Source organism: Plecotus auritus (assembly GCF_963455305.1).
Source record: "Plecotus auritus genome assembly, chromosome: 2".
NCBI lineage: Eukaryota > Metazoa > Chordata > Mammalia > Chiroptera > Vespertilionidae > Plecotus > Plecotus auritus.
In genome coordinates, this window is record NC_137771.1 from 192419739 (window position 1) to 192442120 (window position 22382).

Below are 22382 nucleotides of genomic sequence, written 5' to 3' on the forward strand. Positions count from 1 at the left end.
CTCTCACCTTTATTGGATGGGGATCATTTTACATGTTAGTTTCTCTATAGAGTCCAGCATAGTGCTGACACTCAACAGTTATTTACTGCATAAACAAAATCAATTTAATAAATTATTTTTAAAAAATACAAAAAGGAAAAAAACATGTAGAGATAAAGTGATTTTCATAAGGGATATAAAAAGATAATACTCTTTGTAACTCTTTAGTCACTGAAATTAACAACATAAATAAAATCAAATGTTCACAGGTTTTGGCATTTTGATGATTTTTTTTATTTTGATGTTTTTATAGTATATTTCACATTCATTAATTATCTTGTTCGATTTCACAACAAAACGATATTGTGAGAAGACATATTTTTGCTCAATTAGAAAATCTACCCCTCTAGGTAACAATAATATCACATGTTATTTTTTCCTTATTTTATATTTTTTCATCACTATTTATGCCCCCTTCCACCTCCATCCATCACACTCCCCGCAATCACTACATTGTTGTTCTTGTCCATGAGTTCTTTCTCTTTTTTATCTTTTTTACTTAATCCTTCCACCCCCCCCACAACACCTACTAATGTTATTTGATAAAGATATGATTTATCTTGAATTCTTATGATTTGCCAAAGTTAATATATGGAGAACTTACAGGGAACTTCTTGACACAAGGAATGAACAAAATGGATGGGAAACATTTAGTTTATGCTGGAATTGAAAGACTGAGCAACTGTAAAAACAAGTTCGACATCCTTGAGAGTCTTCCATTTAAGAAAGAAAAATCTGTTCTGATGTAACATACACTACAAAATTGAAGACATTACTACTGAATCAAGTGAGACAAATTGTACCATTCTACCTTATTTAGCTTTAAATGAATTGATCTTTCATGGTGGTGCAGACATAGAGATCTGACGGCTTTAGGAACAGCTAGATCCAGAAAGATTCCTGATAGTGGAATCCTGCCATCCATGGCACACGCCTATGCATTACCTCAAGGGAATGAGGCTACAAATGGAAAAGTAGCTTCACTTTCAATGCTCACGAATCATCTTGCTATATAACTGATGTTCTAATGGTCATTTCTGTCCTAATTAGAGCTTATTTGTCCCGTTAAATAAGACTGAGAAGGTAATGCCACCTTTTTAAGTAGGCTTTTGTCACTCCAAATGTTTGCTCTTTTATGACCCTTAGGATCCATACTAAAATGTCAGTTCTGTGAGGAAAAAATATTTTGGTCCTTTTTGTTCACTACCATTTGGCAGCACCTAAAACTGTGCCTGCATTTTGTTGAATGAATGAACATGCGAATTGTGGACTTTGATCATAGCATCACTACATCTGTAATATTATAATATTTATTTGTCTTGTCTCTCTCTTTCCCTGGCTGAAAATAATCCCACAAGATCCACACATATGTTTTATCTCTTTCACATCTCCAAATTCTAGCATAATACCTTACACATGGTTGTCACTTAATAAAAATTTTGTTGGGTGAATGTTGAATTATAAAAAAAAAAATGTCTTATTTGAAATATATTATTTTATTTGAAATATATTATTTTATTAAATAATGCCTAAAAAATTACCCAGGGAGATGTTTAGAACTTACTAAAAAATCTTATTTTCTTTACTTTCTTGATGAAATCAATAACAGTTGCAAAGAAAAAAAAATAGAAGAGGCTATCTAAGGGTAATGATAAGTTAAACTGAATTGAATTAAAATCAGGGGTTTGGGGTATTTTTTTGGTAATATTTTTTAAAAAATGTGTTCTCATTGATTTCAGAGAGAGAGGAAAGGGGAAGGAGAGAAAGAAACATAGATTGCTGCCTCCTGCATGCCCCCTACTGGGGATGGAGTCCACAACCCCAGCACATGCTCTGAATAGGAATCACACCAGTGATATTTTGGTGCATGGGAGAACACTCAACCAACTGAGCAACACTGGCCAGGGCAACAGTTCAGGTTTAATAAGTACACCAAGAACATGAAGTAGGAGCTAGAGATTTCTCTCAAAGAAAATTAATGTAATTATCCTAAAGTAATTATGTATATGGATTGGAAAACCAAGGACTTGATATAAAAAACAGAGAAGAGCCTGATCTACTTAATTATCATCAATGCGGTCCTGAGCAGATTACTTAATATTAGTGTCCTTAAATTTCCTTGTGGAAAATGGAGAACATGTTCATTTCACTCTCTAAGCATAAAGATCACTATGCTAAGGCAAGTTATTGTTAACAGAGTACACAAACTAAACACAAATTACTACCAACTCATTTTCTAAAGGCATGCAAAAAATACTGTAACAGCTTTACTATTGCTTTTATTCTCCAAAATGTTATTGCTCATTACTTTCTTCAGTCCATGGCCCCCTCCCAGCAAACATATTGTGCCCCTTCCCTACAAACTTTAATCAGCATTCTCTATGAATCTAGCACGATTTTTCTTCCCATGGGCTCATATCAAATCTCTGAAGAATAAGGGAAGAAATAATATAAAGGGTAAAGGAATTAAACTTCCAATCTCTAAAAATGATCCTTCTATATCTTTGCTCCCAGTGAAAAGCCAACCATTAATAAGTTTTTATAGCATGGCAGAACAAACTGATTTGAAAAATATATTAGAAATAAACATTAAAAATACAAAATAATCGAGATTCTCTTGATGTTATTGAAGAGACAACTAAAATGTACTTCTAGGTTTCAAACAAAAAGTTTGTGCCCTTGCTGGTTTGGCTCAGTGGATAGAGCATCAGCCTGTGGACTGAAGGATCCCAAGTTCCATTCTGGTCAAGGGCACATGCCTGGGCTGTGTGCTCAATCCCCAGTAGGGGTCGTGCAGGAGGCAGCTGATCAACGGTTCTCTCTCATCATTGATGTTTCTATCTTTCCTTCTCCGTTCCTCTCTGAAATCAATATATATAGTTTGTGTTTTTTTCCTCTTTCATCTCCAAGGAAAATAACAAATGTATTATCAGTAAGTACGTACTGAGTCCTATTTTGTGTGCTATTCTGGAAGTATTGGGAGAGAGAAAAAGACATAGGATTAAATCTGGAACCTTAATAGGTTTCTAATCTAGTTATAAATAACCCACAAATTGAGAATAAATATTGTCAGATGAAATTAATGCTCATGAGGATGACTGAAAAGTTCATTGAGTATAAGAATATGCTTAGCAGATCCCAGGGGAGAAATAAAACTTGAGAGAGAAAACATAAAATTGGCCAGAAATTAAGGGCATCTCAAATGGAACTCTAGAAAGTTCTGGGACTTGATGTTAAAATGGTTGGGGCAAGTGTTCCATCTGTTAGCAATATGATTAGTGTTCCCTAAGTTCTCACCTTTTTAGAGTTTTAATCTACCTCTAACTTAAACCCTTTTATCTTTCTAGCTTTTTTCTGGATAAGACAGAGCTGGACATTATAAGCAGTATCAATATTAATTGAAGAGCAGGGAGGGAGACAGGGAAGACAGAAGGGAAGGAGAGAGGGATGGAGGGAAGGAAGAATGACTAGTCAGCAGATGTTGAGATGCACATTGAGATCTAAGCAAGCCAATTCAGGAGAGGCTTTAAAATATAGTGAGGAAATTTTCCTACTACTCAGGGAATCTCCTGCCTTCTAGCCAACCAGCCAACAGATAGCATCCTCCCCTGAAGGCAGTTTGAGGGCAGCATGCTGTAGTGGAAAGGGCAAGGGCTTTGGAATCTCACAGACCTATACTCAAGCCCTAAACCTACCACTTAAATGTATACACTTGAGTAACACACACACACACACACACACACACACACACACACACACACACAGCACACGACACCTCCCCGCCCCGGAGGCCCGGTGTCTTGTAATCTTTAAAATCAGTTTTAATGATACCCAGCTAAACTCATAATGTTAGAGTAAGATGAAATGTCACAAGGAATGTGAGACACTTAGCACAATGCCTGGGTCTTTATGGAGACTTCTAAAGTGCCAAGGGCTTCCCTGAAAACTTGTTTCCCCTAAGGACCCTTGATACAGGATCCCAAAACACATTTCAGCACATCAGAAGCTCAAAGGTACTTCAGACAAGTCCTATCCACAAGGCCTCTAAGAGTTCTGGGTAAGACTAGTAACTACAGTGCTAACTGCACCCAGTAGATCTACTCATGTTTTAATCTGCCAGAACCTGGGACCTGCACAAACTATCTCTTTTCCTTAGGCGCTTCATAGATTGATGAGTTTCCACTTAGTATAAACCTTTGTGTGTTAAGTCCATGCTACAACCTTGTGGGTAACTTTTAGGTAACTTTCCTATTTTAAAGAATGATTTTAGTACCTTCAGAGTTTCAGGTTCCAAAAAGTTTTAAATTTTAGTTTATTTCCGGTTTTCTATCTTTAGTTTCTATTTTCTGGATGTATTGTTAAAGACTCACTCAATTTCATTTTAAATTAAGACTGAAATATACTGGTGATAGTCTAAAACTACATTTTTCTATCAAACAATATAGCCTTTTACTTTAATAATATTTCACAGAACCTATTCTTCTATAGATAACCTTATCACAGTTTTAAAGGTGCTAACAATTGCACAATCACAGCTTAGTCTTTACAGATTTATAGTAACAACAAAAAGTATAATTTATGTTCCGCAGAACACACTGGTTAAAAGCAGAGTAGAAGATTATTCAGGGAGAAAATATATGTTACTTAATGTCATCTTTAAAATACCTTGTGGTATCACTACAGAGAAGAAAAGAAATTGCCAACATGATTTCAGCCAGGGAAAACATTTTCTATTGGTCATGCTCCTTTCTTTAGTATGAATCACAATGAGTCACCTCAGCTGGTTATTTTTAAAAAAATAAATCAACAAAGACCCAGGTAGAGAAAGAAATGTGGAAACTAATGCTCTATTGATAATCTAATAATGCAACATTGATTGTAAATGCACGATAAAAGGATATTATTTAAAGATAAAATATGCTACAGGACAGTGGATAATTATGTCTAAAATGAATACAACAGGAAAATATTTTTGCAAGGATGTTAAAGTGGCATATTTAGAAGAATTAGGTTTGCCACTTTTTAAAAAAAATAGGCAACATATTCTAAAGATTATCATGTATTCTAAAGTTTATCCAATTAACCAGGTAACCAAGGCAGATGAAAATCTAGCAAGATTTTAACATGTTGTGTGGAATGGTTTCATCTGAGTGTTGCAGAAATCAAACTAGGGGCTCTTTTTTTATGGCCCACAGATGCTCCCACTGAGTTATATTTGCAACTCCATGATCTGGTTATTGGCTGCTTTGAAAAAGTGAGCAAAAGTTTTCTTGAATACATTAAATTCATGTGTGGTTCATTTTTTATTACCCTCCTGGTGAGGCAGAAAGTTGGAGTTGTGATTTTAATAACACATTTGAGTTTAATTATGCTTTCGCTAAGTCAAAACATGAAAAAATAAAATAAAATGTTTAGATAAAAATGAATTAACATGAGGACGAGGATACTCTATGTCTATTACAAGCAAAGATTAGATGTTTAAAAAACATGCAAAAACTTTAAAAGTCTTACCAGTGAGGCAACACTCAGAATAATGGACTGTAGTACTATCCTGTCATGGACACAGGGTTTTATGCTAAAAATAACATATGGGGGGAAATCACAATATAATAGACCATTCCTCTTATGTGAAAGTAGTACAAATGTTGCATTTCAATTAATGTAGTGACACATATGACATGTAAGTACTGAAAAGAAAACTTTAAAAGAATTTGGGTGAAGTACTCAGAATAAGGAAGGAAATAATGATCACAAAGGGAAGCTGTATGAATAGCAACAAAGTGTGAAGAGAGGGAATAAATGAAACTAAAGAAAGAATAATTCTGAGGAATACAAAAGGGACAATGTGCTCAAGATAATAGTTAAGGGACATTATGCAATACACATATGAGTTAAAAAGGAAATGGGGGGAAAGGAAAATTAGTTTGGGGAGACAAACACTGATGACATGGGACAATTACATTTTGTTACAGACCCAGTTGTCTCAGAATTTTTTTTGAAACCAGGGATGGAATATCAGTAAATAACATACAATCTTGTTTTTTATCCTCGTCCAAGGACATGCATATTGATTTTAGAGAGAAGGGAAGGGAAAGAGAGAAACATTGAGAACCCCCAACTCACAACTTAGGTATGTGCCTTAACTGGGAATTGAACCTGAAAACTTTCGGTGTATGGGATGATGCTGCAACCAACTGAGCCACACCGGCCAGTTCAAAACACAGTCTTTAATATGGTTATATATAATCAGAATCCTTACAAAAATATACTGAGGATTGCTATTAAACATATTTTTAGGAAACTGTACCCAATGGGGGTCAATCTCATCAATTTTCTCTGAGCAAGCACAGTAAGATACTTCTCAGAGAATGCATTTGGGCTGAAGCCCTTGTCACACAAAAAGGTCAGTTCATGTCAAACCATGACAAATCTAGCAAGTTCAGAACTGTTTGGATTTTAGGTGGATTGCATTGGATTTCTCATGTTGGAGGTAGGGCCAGGTACCTAGTATGCCCATCCTTAACTATCTACACGCCAGTTCAGAGTTAGACTTGGTGGTAACACCAAGACTGGAAACAGATGGGCTGAGGTCTAGAATCCTGCAATTTATAAAGCACATATTTAATTTTACCAATCAGTAAATTCATTTTGTATTTCTCAGAAAGAAATAAAAAGGATGTTAGGTGAGTCATAATCACTTGTGATTATAGGAAAGACACAAAGGGACACTTGAAAATATGAAGCTACAACTCTAACCACACAGAGTGCCTGCCTCCTTGGCATCATCACCTTGAAACACTATCCCCCCTTCTAAAATGAAGTGCTTGGCACTAATGAATTACAAGAGCTAATAAAAAATGTCATATCAAATAAGTACTGTTAGTTTTTCAAAGAACAGAAGGAAATGCTGCCAAGAACCATTTCACATTTAGTGAGACAATTGGGAGGTGGCAACAGGCCACAGTGTTTGAAATAATTTCCTCCTGAATCTGGCTTGCACTAAATAAATGTATACATTGTCAGACCAAATGAAAGTGACTTTTTTTGTGGGTTTCTTTTAGTTAATCCTCACCTAAGGATATTTTCCCATTGATTTTTAGAGAGAGTGGAAGGGAGAGGGAGAGACAGAGAGAGAAACATCAGTGCAAAAGAGACACATTCATTGGTTGCCTTCCACTTGTGCTGCAATCAGGGCTGGGAATGAACTGAGGTACGTGCAACTGAGGTACGTGCCTTTGACCAGAATTGAACCCGAGACCCTTCAATCCATGGGCTGACATCCTATCCACTGAGCCAAACAGGCTAGGGCAATCAAAGTGACTTTTACTGTATTTGGTCATTTGTAGTTTTTACAATAGTCTATATATATAAAAGCCAAGTGACCGGACTGACTGGAACAACTGGTTGCTATGACATGCATTGTGGCAGCCAACTGGCCCAATGGGGATCAGCCCTCCCCCCCAACCCCCCGCAATCTCCTGCATCCCCTCCCCGCAGCCAACTCTGCCCCTGATCATTCCCCGTACCCTGATTGGGGGAGGGGCCTGCCAGCCAATCGCCCCTAGCCCTCCCCCCCAGCCAGCCCAGCCCCCGATCACTCCCCATGGGGTGGGCTGGCCAGACCCCACCCATGTACAAATTTTTGCACTCAGCCTCTAGAAGCCTGACAAAAATAGCAGATATCAAATAAAAAGGTATCAAAATTATAGCCATTAATGATTTTGAAGTTCTTTTACATTAAAAAAATGGTTAAAGTGAGAAACAATAAATTTAATAGGGTTATGAACTGCTCATTCCTTAGTCTCATTCCAGGTTCAGTGGTTGTACTTTATTCTTCACACCTTCTCCTGCCCATGCAAACTAGTGCTAATGCCTTATATGTAATTTTGTTTGGATATAGCTTTTTTCACAAATACATCTGAAGCTCCTAAGTTATTTTATCAGTCACCATTTATACTACATCTCCATATACTACATATACATATTCATTCTCTAACTATTATGCATTTGGCATTAACTAAATATTAAGAGCCAAGGTCACTCAGTCAAAAGAAGCTTCAAAGTACCATCCAATAAATCAACTCAAACAATTATTCACTGGGAAATTACCCTTCTTTCTGGTGGTTGTGAGAACGAAAGAGAATGGTCTGCTGCTACCATAAACTAGTGTAATAAATAAACAAGATGGCTGGTTGTCAAGGGGTAAAAATTACACTGTTGAAAATGCAATTGGGTTTCAGAGACCTTCATACTTAAACTCTTTGCAGAAAGGAGACACGGCCTTTTAGAGCTCAGACCTAAAGGTCACTTTTTTAAAAAAACAACACTATAATTGAGAACTGAAGACTAATCACTGTTAACTGTCATAACAAAATAAAAAATATATCAACAATTTAAGCTTGTATTAGCAGTAAAATTATATGTTTCATTTGGCTACAGGAATTCTGTTTAGCTAATGAAATCATCTAGCATTACAGCTAAAATTAAAACGGAAATATTTATTTAGCTGTTGTTAAGTGGTGTCCATTATTCACCCATTATTATATTAAATTATTCTCTTTTAGAAATAAGGTTATAACAAAAGTAGTCAAAATAAACCAGGTACATCAGATTGCATACAATTTAGCAAACATTTGAATAACATTTTGACTATATTACAGAGCAAATAAGTTTGAATCATGATTACTAAAATACAAATATGCATGGCTTACATGTGAAATATCATATCCCCGTGATCAAATATTTATAACCAGGTCATGTTAAAAAAATGTTTTTCCTATTTTTTTGTTGTTACGTTTTGTTTTGCTTTGCCTTGTTTTTCTTTCTAATATCAGGTACATTTCAAGTCTGGCTGCATGTTTCTGAGTGAAAGTGACAGGGTGACCCAAGGAGTTTCACATGAAAAGAAAACAAAACTCAAAAATAACCTACAATCAAACAAAAAATTCTTCACCGAAGCTGAAGCAGTCCGATACAACAACAAGGAGCCAAAATGCTCCTGGCTCATCCGGTTTGAGGGAGAGGTTCACATAGACTTAGTGGTATCTGGCCTGCAGTGAAAATCTTTGTAGCAAACTTTTTGTATATGTGAAAATTTTGGGGGAGAGAGAACATTTTTTTTTTTTTTTTAGATTTTGAAAGGGATTGCTACCTACTTAAAAAAAACAAGAGTAATAATATAATTCTAACAATGAGCCATTAGGATATTATTTGACTTTCAGAAGTAGCCTATGTTATTTGAAATGCTCATATATTAATTATAATGTTAAAATATCATGTTTCCTTATGGATTTCTAAAAATAAACTTAATTGTTCAAAATATAATAGAGCTTACAATTTAAAATTACAATAATGCTAATAGTTTTAGGATTTTACTGATTTTATTTATTTAAATTAAAATAAAACTCTTCATGTCTTTATTACAAATACAATATTCGTTTATCATAAAAATTTTACTTGGAAAAGCAATTTGTAAATCAATTATAACTCTATCAGGTGATGTCAGTATTGCACAGTATACTTTTTAAATTTTTAAAAAATGTATCTTTATAAAGTACTAGAGGACCGTTGCACAATATTCGTGCAAGAATAGGCCTTCTTTCCCCTGGCTTCACTCCCAGCCGCCCGGGGCCGCCCAGGAGCTGGCACGTCCCCGCTCCTACCGGGAGCCGGCAAGTCCTCGCTTCTGTCTGAAGCACCACTCCAGTAGCTCCCTCCGCCACCCCCTTCCCCTCATAGCAGGCTTTACACCGCTGCATGCCTGCATATGCAAATTAACCTCCATCTTTGTTGGGTTAATTTGCATACTCACTCTGATTGGCTATGGGTGTAGCAGAGTGATGGTTAATTTGCATGTTTCCCTTTTATTAGGTAAGATTATAGATGTAGCCCTTTTTTCCTCATTGACCCCCCTCTCTAACCTGCACCTATCACCCCCCCTAGACCTTCATCACAGTATTGTCTATGTCCATGAGTTATGGATATCTATATATAAAAGGCTAATATACTAGGTGTCCCTCCAACCATCTGACCAGACACTATGATGAGCACTGACCACCAGGGGGCAGACACTCAACACAGGAGCTGCCCTGACGTGCACTGGCCATTTAAAAAGAAATGGCACCGTGGACTTGGCGCTGACAAAGCAAGACTCGGCTTCCCCCAAGTCGGACACAGGCCCCACCATCACTCTGGAGTGACAGCCCACCAAATTGCAGCCAACACTGCTGAGACCCCATGGTGTAAAATGCGGCCCACAGCCCAGCCCAGCCAGGAAATGGTCGCTGTGGGCACCGGGTAATGACATCATGTAGCAACGCCTGACTTGCTCTCCCTAGCAACTAGTCTCCTTGCAGGTTCTTCAGCCCAGGAACACACTTGCTTTATAGCCAGGTGCAAACATTTTACACTTTAACCAAATGTCTGTGAAGCATTTTCCCATGCCTCATCTCATTTGATCCTCACAGAAGTCCTGGAGTAGTTAGACAGGAGACTTGGTAGAATCTATTTTTTTTCATTAGCCAGAAAACAGATATTTAGAACATATAGAAACTTGACCCAACTGAAAAGAAATAAGAAATGGTGAACCTTGAAAATGACTTCAGGCTTTCTCACTGCATAGAATATAGTCAAATACTGCTGTAGTTAAATATTTTACCTTTTGTTCTCCCTGCATTATCTACAATAATAATCTGTTTCATGTTGATATTTACTGCTGTGTTGTTGACAATTACCTGACAGAGAAGTTGGGATGCTTCACTGGGCTGGAAAAAGTTTAGGTACATCAGAAAGCAGGTCTAATTAAGCAAGTTTATTCTATATCTATAAAAGGCTAAGTTGACTTGCGCATGCATGATACACATAAAGCTCTCGCTGGTGCCAATTGCATGTGTGTGTTTTGATCTGTCATTGTCGATTGTGAATTTGGTTGACACTTCTATTGTAGAGAAAGGGCAAATAGCGATATTAAAATATTTATTCTAATTAATTTCCTTTCAATGTGCACGAATCTGTGCACTGGGACACTATTATGTAAAAAATTTATTTGGTTCACAGTATACCTTTTGCAGTTTCTTCTATGAATGACAGTTATTCCTTTATAGATGAACAAATCTTTATGTTACACAAATAATCTCCTTTTGTTCTCTAAAAGTTTTAATTATTATATATAGTACCAACCACATTTTCTTAAGTCTAAAGATTAGTACAGTCTACAGAACAAGTAAAATGCTTAAAAGAAATTGTTGCAGAAATGATACTACTAATATTCACAGAACATTCTGTCCTTTATTTATACAAGTTCTGTTATTATTTTGCAAAATGCCATATACTTAGTAAGTCAGTGTATAAGCCAAAATTACTCTTAAAATGGTGAATTAGAAGTGGAAGGCAGACTGACTGTTACAGGAGTCACACTGACAGCAGTGTGATAGAAGCTTAACAAAAGAAAAGAAAAAGACAACTATATAGAGACTGAGAAATAGCACAAAGCAGAGCAATGAGGCCATTTAGTATGGAAGCAAACCGCTCTACACAACTGCTCAGTTGTTCCTGAGGTCATAGTTTTACAGCCACTGTAATAAAAGTCATAAGAATAATGGGGGAGGGAGTAGGATTGTAGTATTCTCTCAGTTATGAAACAAGCCAGATTATAAAAAAAAAGTATTAAATTTTCAGATACTGAAAATATTTGACTCTTTAGAATGATCTATTTTCCAAGGATTCCTAGAGTTAAAATATCAGTTTGGGTATTGAGAAGTGCATATCTACAAATGACTCATTGAAGATCAGATAATAAAATGTATGACTCAAAGAGAAGGAGGGTTCCTTCTCTAATGATAATACTAACCTCAGTATTTGGTTAATAAAGATAATAACCCTGATTTAAAGGTATGTGTGTGTATATGTGTGTGTGTGTGTGTATATATATATATATATATATATATATATATATATATATATATATATAATATATAAAGCCAGCAACCAGAATGCCGTAATGACCAGAACAACCGGTCACTATACCTCCCACTGTGGCCAGCAACTGGCACAATTGGGGTGGTGGGGCCGCCAGCCAACCTCCCGTGGCTCTTCCCCCACACCAGCCCCACCCCACCCCGATTGGCCTGCAGCCCTTCCCCCCAGCCGTCCCTGCCCCTGATCACCCCCTTTACCCCAATAAGGAGTAGGTCCAGCTGGCCAACCTCCTGAAGCCCCTCCCCTGGTGAGCCCAACCCCCAATAGGTCCCCACCCCCTGATCCACCTGTAGCCCCTCCCCCTGGCCAAGCCTACCCCTGATTGCCCCCCACCCCAATAGGGGGTGGGGTCAGCCAGCCAACCTCATGCAGACACTCCCCAAAGCCAGACCCACCCCTGGTGGGTCCCCACCACTCCCATCAGCCTGCAGCCCTTTTCCCTGGCTGGCCCTGATCCTGATCGCACCCCCCTCCCCAACCCAATAGGGAGCAGGGCCAGCCGGCCAACATCCTGCAGCCCCTCCTCCCACCTGGACTCCACCTGTGCACAAATTCATGCACTGGGCCTCTAGTATGTAGATAAAGTGGAATGAAGGTAATTATTAGGGTAGTGTCAGATTTTACAGAAAGAGCTATATTTGAATGTGAAGGAATTGAAGTGGAGACTATGGAAATTATCTTCTCGTTATCCTTAATCTAGGATGAGCCAAATGGGATGGAGCCCATATCTTATAGAAACCAGTCCCCAAGGAGAAACTTCTGGGCCAGTCTTATTTGAATGAACTAAATGTTAGGTACAACATTAAAAAAAATCCCTAAACTATATTTTTCCATATGAAACCTATGCATATTAACTAGAGCTTGAAACTATAAGTCATTTGAATAAAAGATGGTAATAGAAAAACCTTTAAAACTTACATGTTGCCTTACTTATTCATATGTATACCTCATTCCTGTTGACATGGCAGCCAAAATTCTTCATTCTTTCTCATGATAATCCTCTATAGGAAGGGAGGCTCTGCATGACCATAGTTAGTATACTACATAATTTTATCCATTTCTAGTTGAAAATTAGTTGAACGGTTTTTCATTTCCTAAAATTACTATAATTTAAAGAAAAATTACCTTTAAGGCTATTTTGAACTTCCAAAGCTATGTCAAGAGCATTAAAGGGCAGAACTGGTTCGTTGGCAATCTGTAAAATCACTTCTCCTGAGAGCTGAAAGAGAAAAAGAAATGCTAGTATTCATATTAAGGGTTTTTGTTTGTTTTTCATTATTCTATACACTCTTATACATTCATAGTAGCAGAAACACTGGAGATAAACTTTTATACAATCTTTTTTCCCTTTTAAACCTTTATTTTATTTTTCTATAAAAATATCAGTATCTATTTCATGTCTTGAGCTAGTATAAAGAAATACAAATTTGTTTTTGTTTTTTTGGAGCTAATATTAAAAAGTGTTTCCATACTTGGGGTTATAATATTTAAACTTTTAAACAATCCCTTATAAGACAGTTCAGGATGTCACATAATAAACTAGAGAGAAACTGAAAATCAATATCTAGTCATGGAACTAAGTAAAACTTCAGATAAAATTAATGATGTATTGATTTCATTTAAAATATAATTCAATCCAAAAAATGCCTTTAAAATCTTAGGTATTCTTTTCCATAATGCTTTACTATGTTCCTAGTTAGTTTTCTAAAATTTATCAAGACTAATAACGTTTATACCACTTCAAGATCAAGGTTTAAATTAAATTTTAAAATATAAATTCCAAATGGCATCCCCAAAACTCATACTTGGAGTTTTCATACATGTGTATTCCCTACCACAGGACTCCAAAACTGTGTTTGAAAGCCAATATATTCACTACATCTCTTAATATACTGAAGAAGTCATATGCATTCATATACATCTCAAAGAAACTTCAGATGGGTGGCAAATGCTATTGTTACTCTCCCTCTTTCTCTCAACTGATATTGAGTATTTACTGGGTCTATATAAATGGCCTACATTTCTTATAGACCTAAAGCTGGCATACAGTAAAATGTGGCTAAGTTAATGTTATTAATAAACTATGAAATGTTGTTAGTCAGTGAAAATACTGTTTTGTAAAACTACAGAAACAGTACAGAACACATAAGAGATATAACTTATAAGAAAAATATGAAGTTAAACATTAAAATCTACATACCCAACAAGGGTCAAATTCCATTTAACATTTCAAAGTTATATTTATCAATTGTTTACACAATTTATATTATGATAGCAATACAATTCAATTTGATATTCTATATGCTTGGAGAACACATTTCTTAGAAATAAAGAAGGAAAAAGAAACTTTGACATCCCTTTATTTCTTTGAGATATTTTTCTTCCAAATGTAGCAACCACTTCTTCCCCAATGCCTAAGGTATTTTTTCAGAGTTTTATCAACAGCTTAGTGATCACAAAAATCCTGGGAAAGTGCCTATTCTGATTATGCTGTCTGCAATAGATTGATACAAATCCTGCTTCTATTCCATCACACCCCTTCCAACTCATGCAAGGACACTGATATTTGGAAATAAATTATTTGCAAAAAGAAAATTTTAAAGAAGATTAAGAAGCACTATAGTTTCTTTTTCCAATTTGCACTGGATAATAGAAACTACAGAACAGACATATTTTATTTACACTTTTGGAATCTGGAAACCACACAAAAGATTAAAATGAAAAAATGGGGAGGGAGGAGAGAGGCGACTTCTCTGTGTGCTGCTGGAGTTGTTTTGTTTTGCTTTCTTAAGAGTCATTTGGCAGCTCAGACAACTGGAATATAAGCCAGTCACCTTGTTTTTTCTTTCAGAAAGAACCTGGCAACAAATTTTGGGATTTCTAAGTCACCTGCCCATGGTAGACTGCTTAGACTAAATCGGCTTTATTTGCAGCTGCATAAACAAGAGGGAGATTTGTGTATGCCTTGCCATGAAGTGAGAGAAGATGAGACATGTGCATACACTTCTCACCCACTATGGAATTTAACCTTCTTCAGTCATGCCAGACAACCTTCTTTTATATTTATGCAAGGCCCCATTCTTTTTTAAGTGCTTTATACCCAAATATCTCATTTCATTATCTTGACAAGCCTAGAGACAGGTAGTGGGGGCATTAAGCCTGTGTTAAAAACATTGAGTACAAGCCTTACTGGGTTCCAGTCTAAGATGATGACATAGGAGACTCCTAATTCATCTCCTCTCATGAACATTCCAAGTTTACAGCTACACATAAAATAATTCCCTCTGAAAAACTCCAGAAACTAACTGAGTGATTCCTAGGCTAAAGAAAAAACAAACAACACCTACACACATAAAAATGCTAAGAAAGTCTGAGACATACTCTGGCCCTAAAACCCACTGCATCACAGGGACCTACAGTGAGGCAGGAGCTCACAACTCTTAGCTTTTCTCTGAGGAGAGAAGTGTTTGGATCCACCATCTAGTGTCCTAACTTTTAAGATTTATATTTGAGGGATAGAAGCCCAAAATACCCAGCACTGAAAGCCATTGGGGCTTGTGTCCACAAGACCCACAACACTATAGCAAACAAAAAACAGTTCCTGAACATCTTGGTGGCTATGGTTCAGTGCAGAGGCTGCAGGAAAAAAAAAAAAAAGACCATGTCCCAGTCTTTCCTTGTAAAAAGTTCTAGCTGGATATCTAAAAACCTATAGCCTGAGGGTCAGGTTTCTAATTTAACACACATCTATGGGCCAAATGAAATCCTCTTTGGAGACTGGAGAGGATGGCACATGTGTAGCTACCACTCAGGAAATGCATCCCTTGATCTTCTGACTATGATGGTCAGTTGGGGCTTGCATTCATGGTCCCACAGAATGTAGCAAAAAACAAACAAAAAAACCCACTTCTCTTTTGTTAATGTATTTTTAATTGATTTCAGAAAGGAAGAGAGAGGGAGAGAGATAGAAACATTAATGATGAGAGAGAATCATTGATCATTTGCCCCTGGCACATCCCCCACTGCAACCCTGGCATATGCCCTGAGTGGGAATTGAACCATGACTTCCTGGTTCATAGGTCAATGTTCAACCACTGAGCCATGCCAGCCAAAAACACTTCTTAACTGGCTAATGCTCCAGGGCTCAGTATACAGGTGAGGTAGCAGAGTGAAATAGCATCTCCTAACTTTTCCCTGAAAGAAGTTTATTACATGCTTCAAAAGTTGGTGCCTGAGCACTTGGCTTTCAATCAGCCTGCATCTAGGTGCTAAGATCCTCCCTTTGGGACACTGACAGATCTTGGCATATCCTTAACTACTGGGAGCCACTAAAAACAAAGACTTCAGCTTGGACAATCACAAAGATTTGAGAGACAACCAAGAGCTAGAGCCAGGCTGAATGATAATGTTCATCTCCTACAGGAGACCATTTCATCAAGAATAGGAGAGGTGCCCTAACCAGTTTGGCTCAGTGGATAGAGCGTCCGCCTGCAGACTGAAAGGTCCCAGGTTCGATTCCGGTCAAGGGCATGTACCTTGGTTGCGGGCACATCCCCAGTAGGAGGTGTGCAGGAGGCAGCTGATCGATGTTTCTCTCTCTCATCGATGTTTCTAACTCTCTATCCCTCTCCCTTCCTCTCTGTAAAAATCAATAAAATATATTAAAAAAAAAAGAATAGGAGAGGTAACTAGTTTATCAAATGAACAGAAACAAACACAGAGTTAAGGGAAATGAAGAAACAAAGAAATATGCTTCAAACAAATAACAAAATAAAAACAGAATTTAATAAAATGAAGAGAAGTTATTTACTTGATAAAGAGTTCAAAATAATTATCATAAATTTGCTCACCAAGATTAGGAGAACAATGCATGAGCAAATAGATAATTTTAATAAAGAGATAGAAAATACAAGAAAGTACCAAACAGAAACCACAAAGGTGAACAATACAATATTTGAAATTAAAAATTAAATACAAGGTTTTAACATCAGATTAGATCAAATGGAAGAAAGAACTGGCAAACTCAAACACAAAACAGTGGAATTCATGTAGTCAGAAAAGAAAAAAGAATGAATAAGAGTAAAGATAGCTTAAGGAGCATATGGGACACCATCAAATGGATCAATATAAGCATTATACAGTATGTGACCCAGATAGAGAAAAGAAAGAGATAGAAACCTTATTTAAAGACATAATGGTTGAACACTTCTAAATTGGGGAAAGAAACAGACATCCAGATCCAGGAATCCCAGACAGTTTTAAATAAGATAAATCCAAAGACACCGACACCAAGACACACTATAATTTAATTGGCAAAAGTTAAAGTCAAGGGGAGCATCTTTTTTTTTTCTTTATATGTGTTCTTATTCCCCCAAAAGAGCCCTGGCTGATGAGGCTCAGTTGTTTGGGCATCGTCCCATGCACCAAAAGGTTGCAGGTTTGATTCCCGGTCAGGGCACATGCCTGGGTTGCAGGCTCCATCCCCTGTGGAGGGTGTCAGGAGGCAGTGATTGCTTTTTTGTTCACATCAATGTTTCTCTCTCTCCCTCTTTCTCTACAAATCAATAAACAATCTTAAAAAAATTAATAGCAAAATAAAAACAACTTGTTACTTAAAGGAAATTTTTATAAGACAATCAGCAAAGTTATCAACAGAAAGTGTGTAAGTTGGGAGAGATTGGAATTATATATTTAACTAGAGGCCCAGTGCACAAAATCCATGTATGGGGTGTCCCCTCAGCCCAGTTTGCACCCTCTCCAATCCAGGACCCCTTTTTGGGGATGTCCAACTGCCAGTTTATGCCCAATCCCAGGGAATCAGACATCCCTCTCACAATCCTGGACTGCTGGCTCCTAATTGCTCACCTGCCTGCCAGCCTGATTGCCCCTCACTGCCTCTGCATGCCAGCCTGGCCCCTCCCCAACTACACCCCACGCTGGCCTGGTCACCCCTAACTGCCCCCCCCACCAGCCTGGTCGCCACTTACTGCCCCCCCTGGCAGCCTGGTCACCCCCAACAGCTCCCTCTGCCAGCCTAGTTGCCCCTAACTTCCCCCCCCCCCACTGCTGGCTTGGTCGCCCCACCCAGCCTGCTTGTTCAGTCATTTGGTCATTCCTCACTAACCCCCCTGCTGGCCTGGTCATAGGCAGCCATCTTGTGAGGGCATGAGGGTAAATTTGCATATTATCTCTTTATTATATAGGAAGTGGTGAAAGAAAAAAAATGCCAATCAACCAATCAATAATACTTTCCCCAGCAGAATTTCCCTTTAGAATTGTAAGAGAGATCAAGTTTTTCAAACAAGTAAAAGCTAAAAAAGCTTATTACCACTAGTCCAGCCTTACAAAAAATGTTAGAGGGAATTCAAGCTGAAACAAAAGGATGGTAATTAGTAACAGCAAAAACATATTAAAGTATAAATTTTACTAGAAAAGGCAAATATATAGTTAAATTCAGAATACTCTAATATTTTTTAATAATTGATTTTGCTTTATTCTGCAGTTCACATATGACAGCTCCAAACCCAACACTTAAATATTTTTCTTCTGAATTTATTGTTTCTTCAGATGTATCTCAACAGAGACTGTTTCTTCCAGTAGCATATGCAGTCTGATCCTCATGTGGTGGGGACATGCAGGCTCTCAAAGACTCTGGCTCTGCAGCACCAGAACCTGGGCCCTCCCCTTGGACGGCACTCCTGTCTGTGTGGGGTTCTGCCCTGGTCCCATTTCCCTGAGGTGTCCTTAGGCCTGGAATGTCAAACAGGTTCCATGTATGTGCTAATTCTGAACAAACATTGGGAGCTGCCTGGAGTCCAGTGGTGAAGGTAGTGAGGCAGACGGTGTCTGGGTTCCATTACAAAGAACATGGTATTTGACTAGCAATATCTGCCATGGCAATATCCACTTGATATGAATGGAATGGGGATGTTGGGGAAACAGGCTGCCACCAGCTCAACTCAGAAAGTGGCAAGGTGTTCATTCCATCCTTGCCTTGGGTGGTTATTCTCCCTGGCCAGGTGGGCTGAGAAGGCAGTCTGATGGCCACAAAGCTCCAAGTGGCTTCCCCAGCCCCAGCTTGATGGGCTTGGAAGGGCAGCACATGCAGGGCCTCGGGGGGGGGGGGGTCTGCATGTAGCAGCTTCCCCTCTGGGGGCAGTTTATTCAGGCAGAGACAGCTGGCTGACTGTCAAATTGAGTCAGATGCAACATGGGTGTAAAATCATTTTCATGGCACTTACACAGAAATCACCTTAATCTATGGTTAAACTCTCAATAATTTCCAGTCCAAACTAAAAAGCTTCATCTTCAATGTACCACTGAGAAACTAAAATAGAGTAAAAGGATAGTCTTACTTTAATCAAGTTCCAGAATGAGGGTACACTGCTTTGAAAAGCACTGTCTTAGAAGAAGACGCAAGGGTGTGTGTAAAGAATGTTTCTAGAAAACACCAAAGGCACCAAACATAACCCCATCCTGGCCTTCTGTTTCCCCTTGGAGCCAATTCATACTCTGGGTGGGGAGGCGACTTCGTCCAGCTGACTTTGGGAATGTCATAGTGCTCAGTGAGTATATCCAAGTGTCTGTTGAAGTCCTCCACTCTTTGCTTGTGGGTTTTGGGGGCTTTCTTCAAGATCTTTTCCATTTGCCACTTTACCTGAATCTTCTCGAAGGCCGCCTGGGCCAGGGTCAGTTTGTCCTGGCCTTGCCACTTCTTCCCCTTGTTCTTTTTGCTCGTTCTCATGGCTTCCAGGAGTTTCACGCATCTTTCTTTATCTTCTTCCAACCTCTGCAAGCCTTTCAGCTTCAAGGGTCCCTTTTGGACCTGCTTGTAGGCTTCCATGCAGCCCACCCACAGCTCAGTAGTAAACTCCAGAGTATTCTAATCTTTGATGGTGATAAATTTCTTATAAATATAGTATAAAGGTTATATAATAAAAGTATTAACGTAACTATAACCACAATATTTTACTGACTATTCAATATTAAAGAGGCACATTGGGACATCAAAACATAAAATGTAGAAGATGTAGGAGAGTTAAAATGGAGAGAGCTTTAGTATGCATTTGAACTCAAGTTGCCTTCAGCTTAAAATAGACAATAATAAATATAAGGTATTTTATAAAGCCCTCATGGTAATCACAAAATTACAAACCTATAAAATATATACAAAAATGAAAAAACTTGAAATATACCACTACAGAAAATTATAAAATCACAAAGGAAGAGAGCAAGAGACATATAAAGACACAGAGGAATTATAACAGCCAGAAAACAATTAACCAAATGGCAATAGTAGGTCCATAACTATCAATAATTACCTTAAATGTCAATGGACTAAATTTTCCATTAAAAAAGATATAGAGTGGCTGAATGAATAAAAATACAAGACCTAACTATATCCTGCATACTAGATACTTCATCTTTAAGGATAAATCCAGACTGAATGCAAAGGGGTGAAAAAAGATTTCATACAAATGAAAACCCAAAGACAGGAGAGGCTGCTATCCTATATAATAAAGAGGTAATATGCAAATTGACCATAACCCCAACACACAAGATGGCTGCCCCCATGTGGTCAAAGATGGCTGCTCCCATGTGGACACAAGATGGCCACCACAAGATGGCCAGCAGGGGAGGGCAGTTGTGGGCGATCAGGACAGCAGAGGAGAGCAGTTGGGAGGGACAAGACCTGAAAGGGGAGGGCAGTTGGGGGTGATCAGGCCTATAGGGGAGGGCAGTGGGGGAAACCAGGGCTACAGGGGAGGGCAGTTGGGGGTGACCAGGCCAGCAGGGGAGGGCAGTTAAGGGTGACCAGGCTGGCAAGGGAGGGAAGTTAGGGACAATCGGGCCAGCAGGGGAGCAGTTAGGCATCAATCAGGCTGGCAGGGAGTGGTTAGGGGGTGATCAGGCTGGCAGGCAGAAGTGGTTAAGGGCAATCAGGCAGGCAGGCAGGCGAGCGGTTGGGAGCCAGCAGTCCTGGATTGTGAGAACAATGTCTGACTGCCCTCAAGGTGTCCCAGACTGGACAGGGTGCAGGCTAGGCTGAGGGACACTCACACACACACACACCGTGCACGAATTTCATGCACCGGGCCTCTAGTATTTACATAAGATGACAATTGTACTAATAGATAAAGAAGAGCACAATATAATGATAAAGGGATAAATCCAACAAGAGGATACAGCATTTACAAATGTTTATGATCAAACATAGGAGCATCTATACAGCAAATATTAATAGCCCTGGAAGGAGAAAATAGACAGCAATACAATAATATCCCTCTTTCAAAAATAGATAGATCATCCAGATGGAAATCCATAGGAAAACTTTGAACTTAAATCAGACAGTAGACAATTTGGACTTAGACATGTACAGAACATTCCATCCAACAGAGAAGAGTAAATATTTTTTTCTCAAATACACATCCTTCAGGATAGCTCATATGTTAGGTCACATGATCTATCCTATGTTAGGCCACACAATAAAAGTGCTAAATTAAGAAGGTTCCAATCATATCCAGCATCTCTTATGACCACAATGGTATAAATCTAGAAATTGATAACAAGAATTGGAAAATTCACAAATATTTTGAGATTTGGAGTGATGAAGGTCTCATTGGCTCAGGCAGCTCAAATATATATCATTGACAATTGTGTTATCCTTGACAACAAGAGCTGTGTGGGGTTCTGAGTGGCAGTAAGAGCTATTGGGGTCCTCAGAGGCAAGGGACCAGGGTGGTGGTAGTGGTGGTGGCCAGAGCTGATAGTATGCTCATGCCTGTGGAGCTGGCTGCAGGTGACTGCCTGGTGCCAGGGTTTTGGCTGCAGGTACACACACACTGGCAAGGGCCTCAGCCAGTGGCAAGGGCTAGGGCCAACTGTGGGTATATGAGCAGCTATGGAATCTAGACTATCAGTGTGCACTTGTCTATTTGTAGGGACTAGTTGCACACCCACACACTCCGCTGAGGTCCAATGAGAGGAGTCAGTGCCAACAGCATGCAGGTTTGCTCTACAGGGCCAATCTGCAGGTGCACGCAGCAGTACAGGCCTGTGACAGCAGTCAGGACTGGATCCAAGTACACAAACAGCTGTGGGTGCCTTGGCTGTCAGCTTGTATTCATGTGGTTACAGGGGCTAGCCATGGGCACACACACACAATAGTAGAGGCTGGAGACAGGAGTCAGGGCCAGCAGTGTGATAGGCACCTGTCCCCAGCCTCTACTGTTGTCTGTTGTATTTAAATGTTTAACAAGTGTTTTTAGGAATGTAATAAAGAAAAATATATACACAAATACATTTTTTTTAAAACTTTATGCATCATAATCTGTTGCCTTGTTGCTTTATATGGAGGTATTTTTATA

At 38.5% G+C, this 22382-nt stretch overlaps 1 protein-coding gene across 1 annotated transcript in view; it reads right to left on the reverse strand.

Moving 5' to 3' along the window:
* NAALADL2 (N-acetylated alpha-linked acidic dipeptidase like 2) overlaps nucleotides 1–22382 on the reverse strand; it is a gene marked incomplete at its 3' end in the record, with an annotated part of 846771 nt that overhangs the window by 43623 nt on the left and 780766 nt on the right. The window contains exon 12 of the mRNA XM_080654263.1: nucleotides 13141–13234. Coding sequence (XP_080510389.1) covers nucleotides 13141–13234 — 94 coding nt within the window. The remainder of the gene's footprint in view (nucleotides 1–13140; nucleotides 13235–22382) is intronic.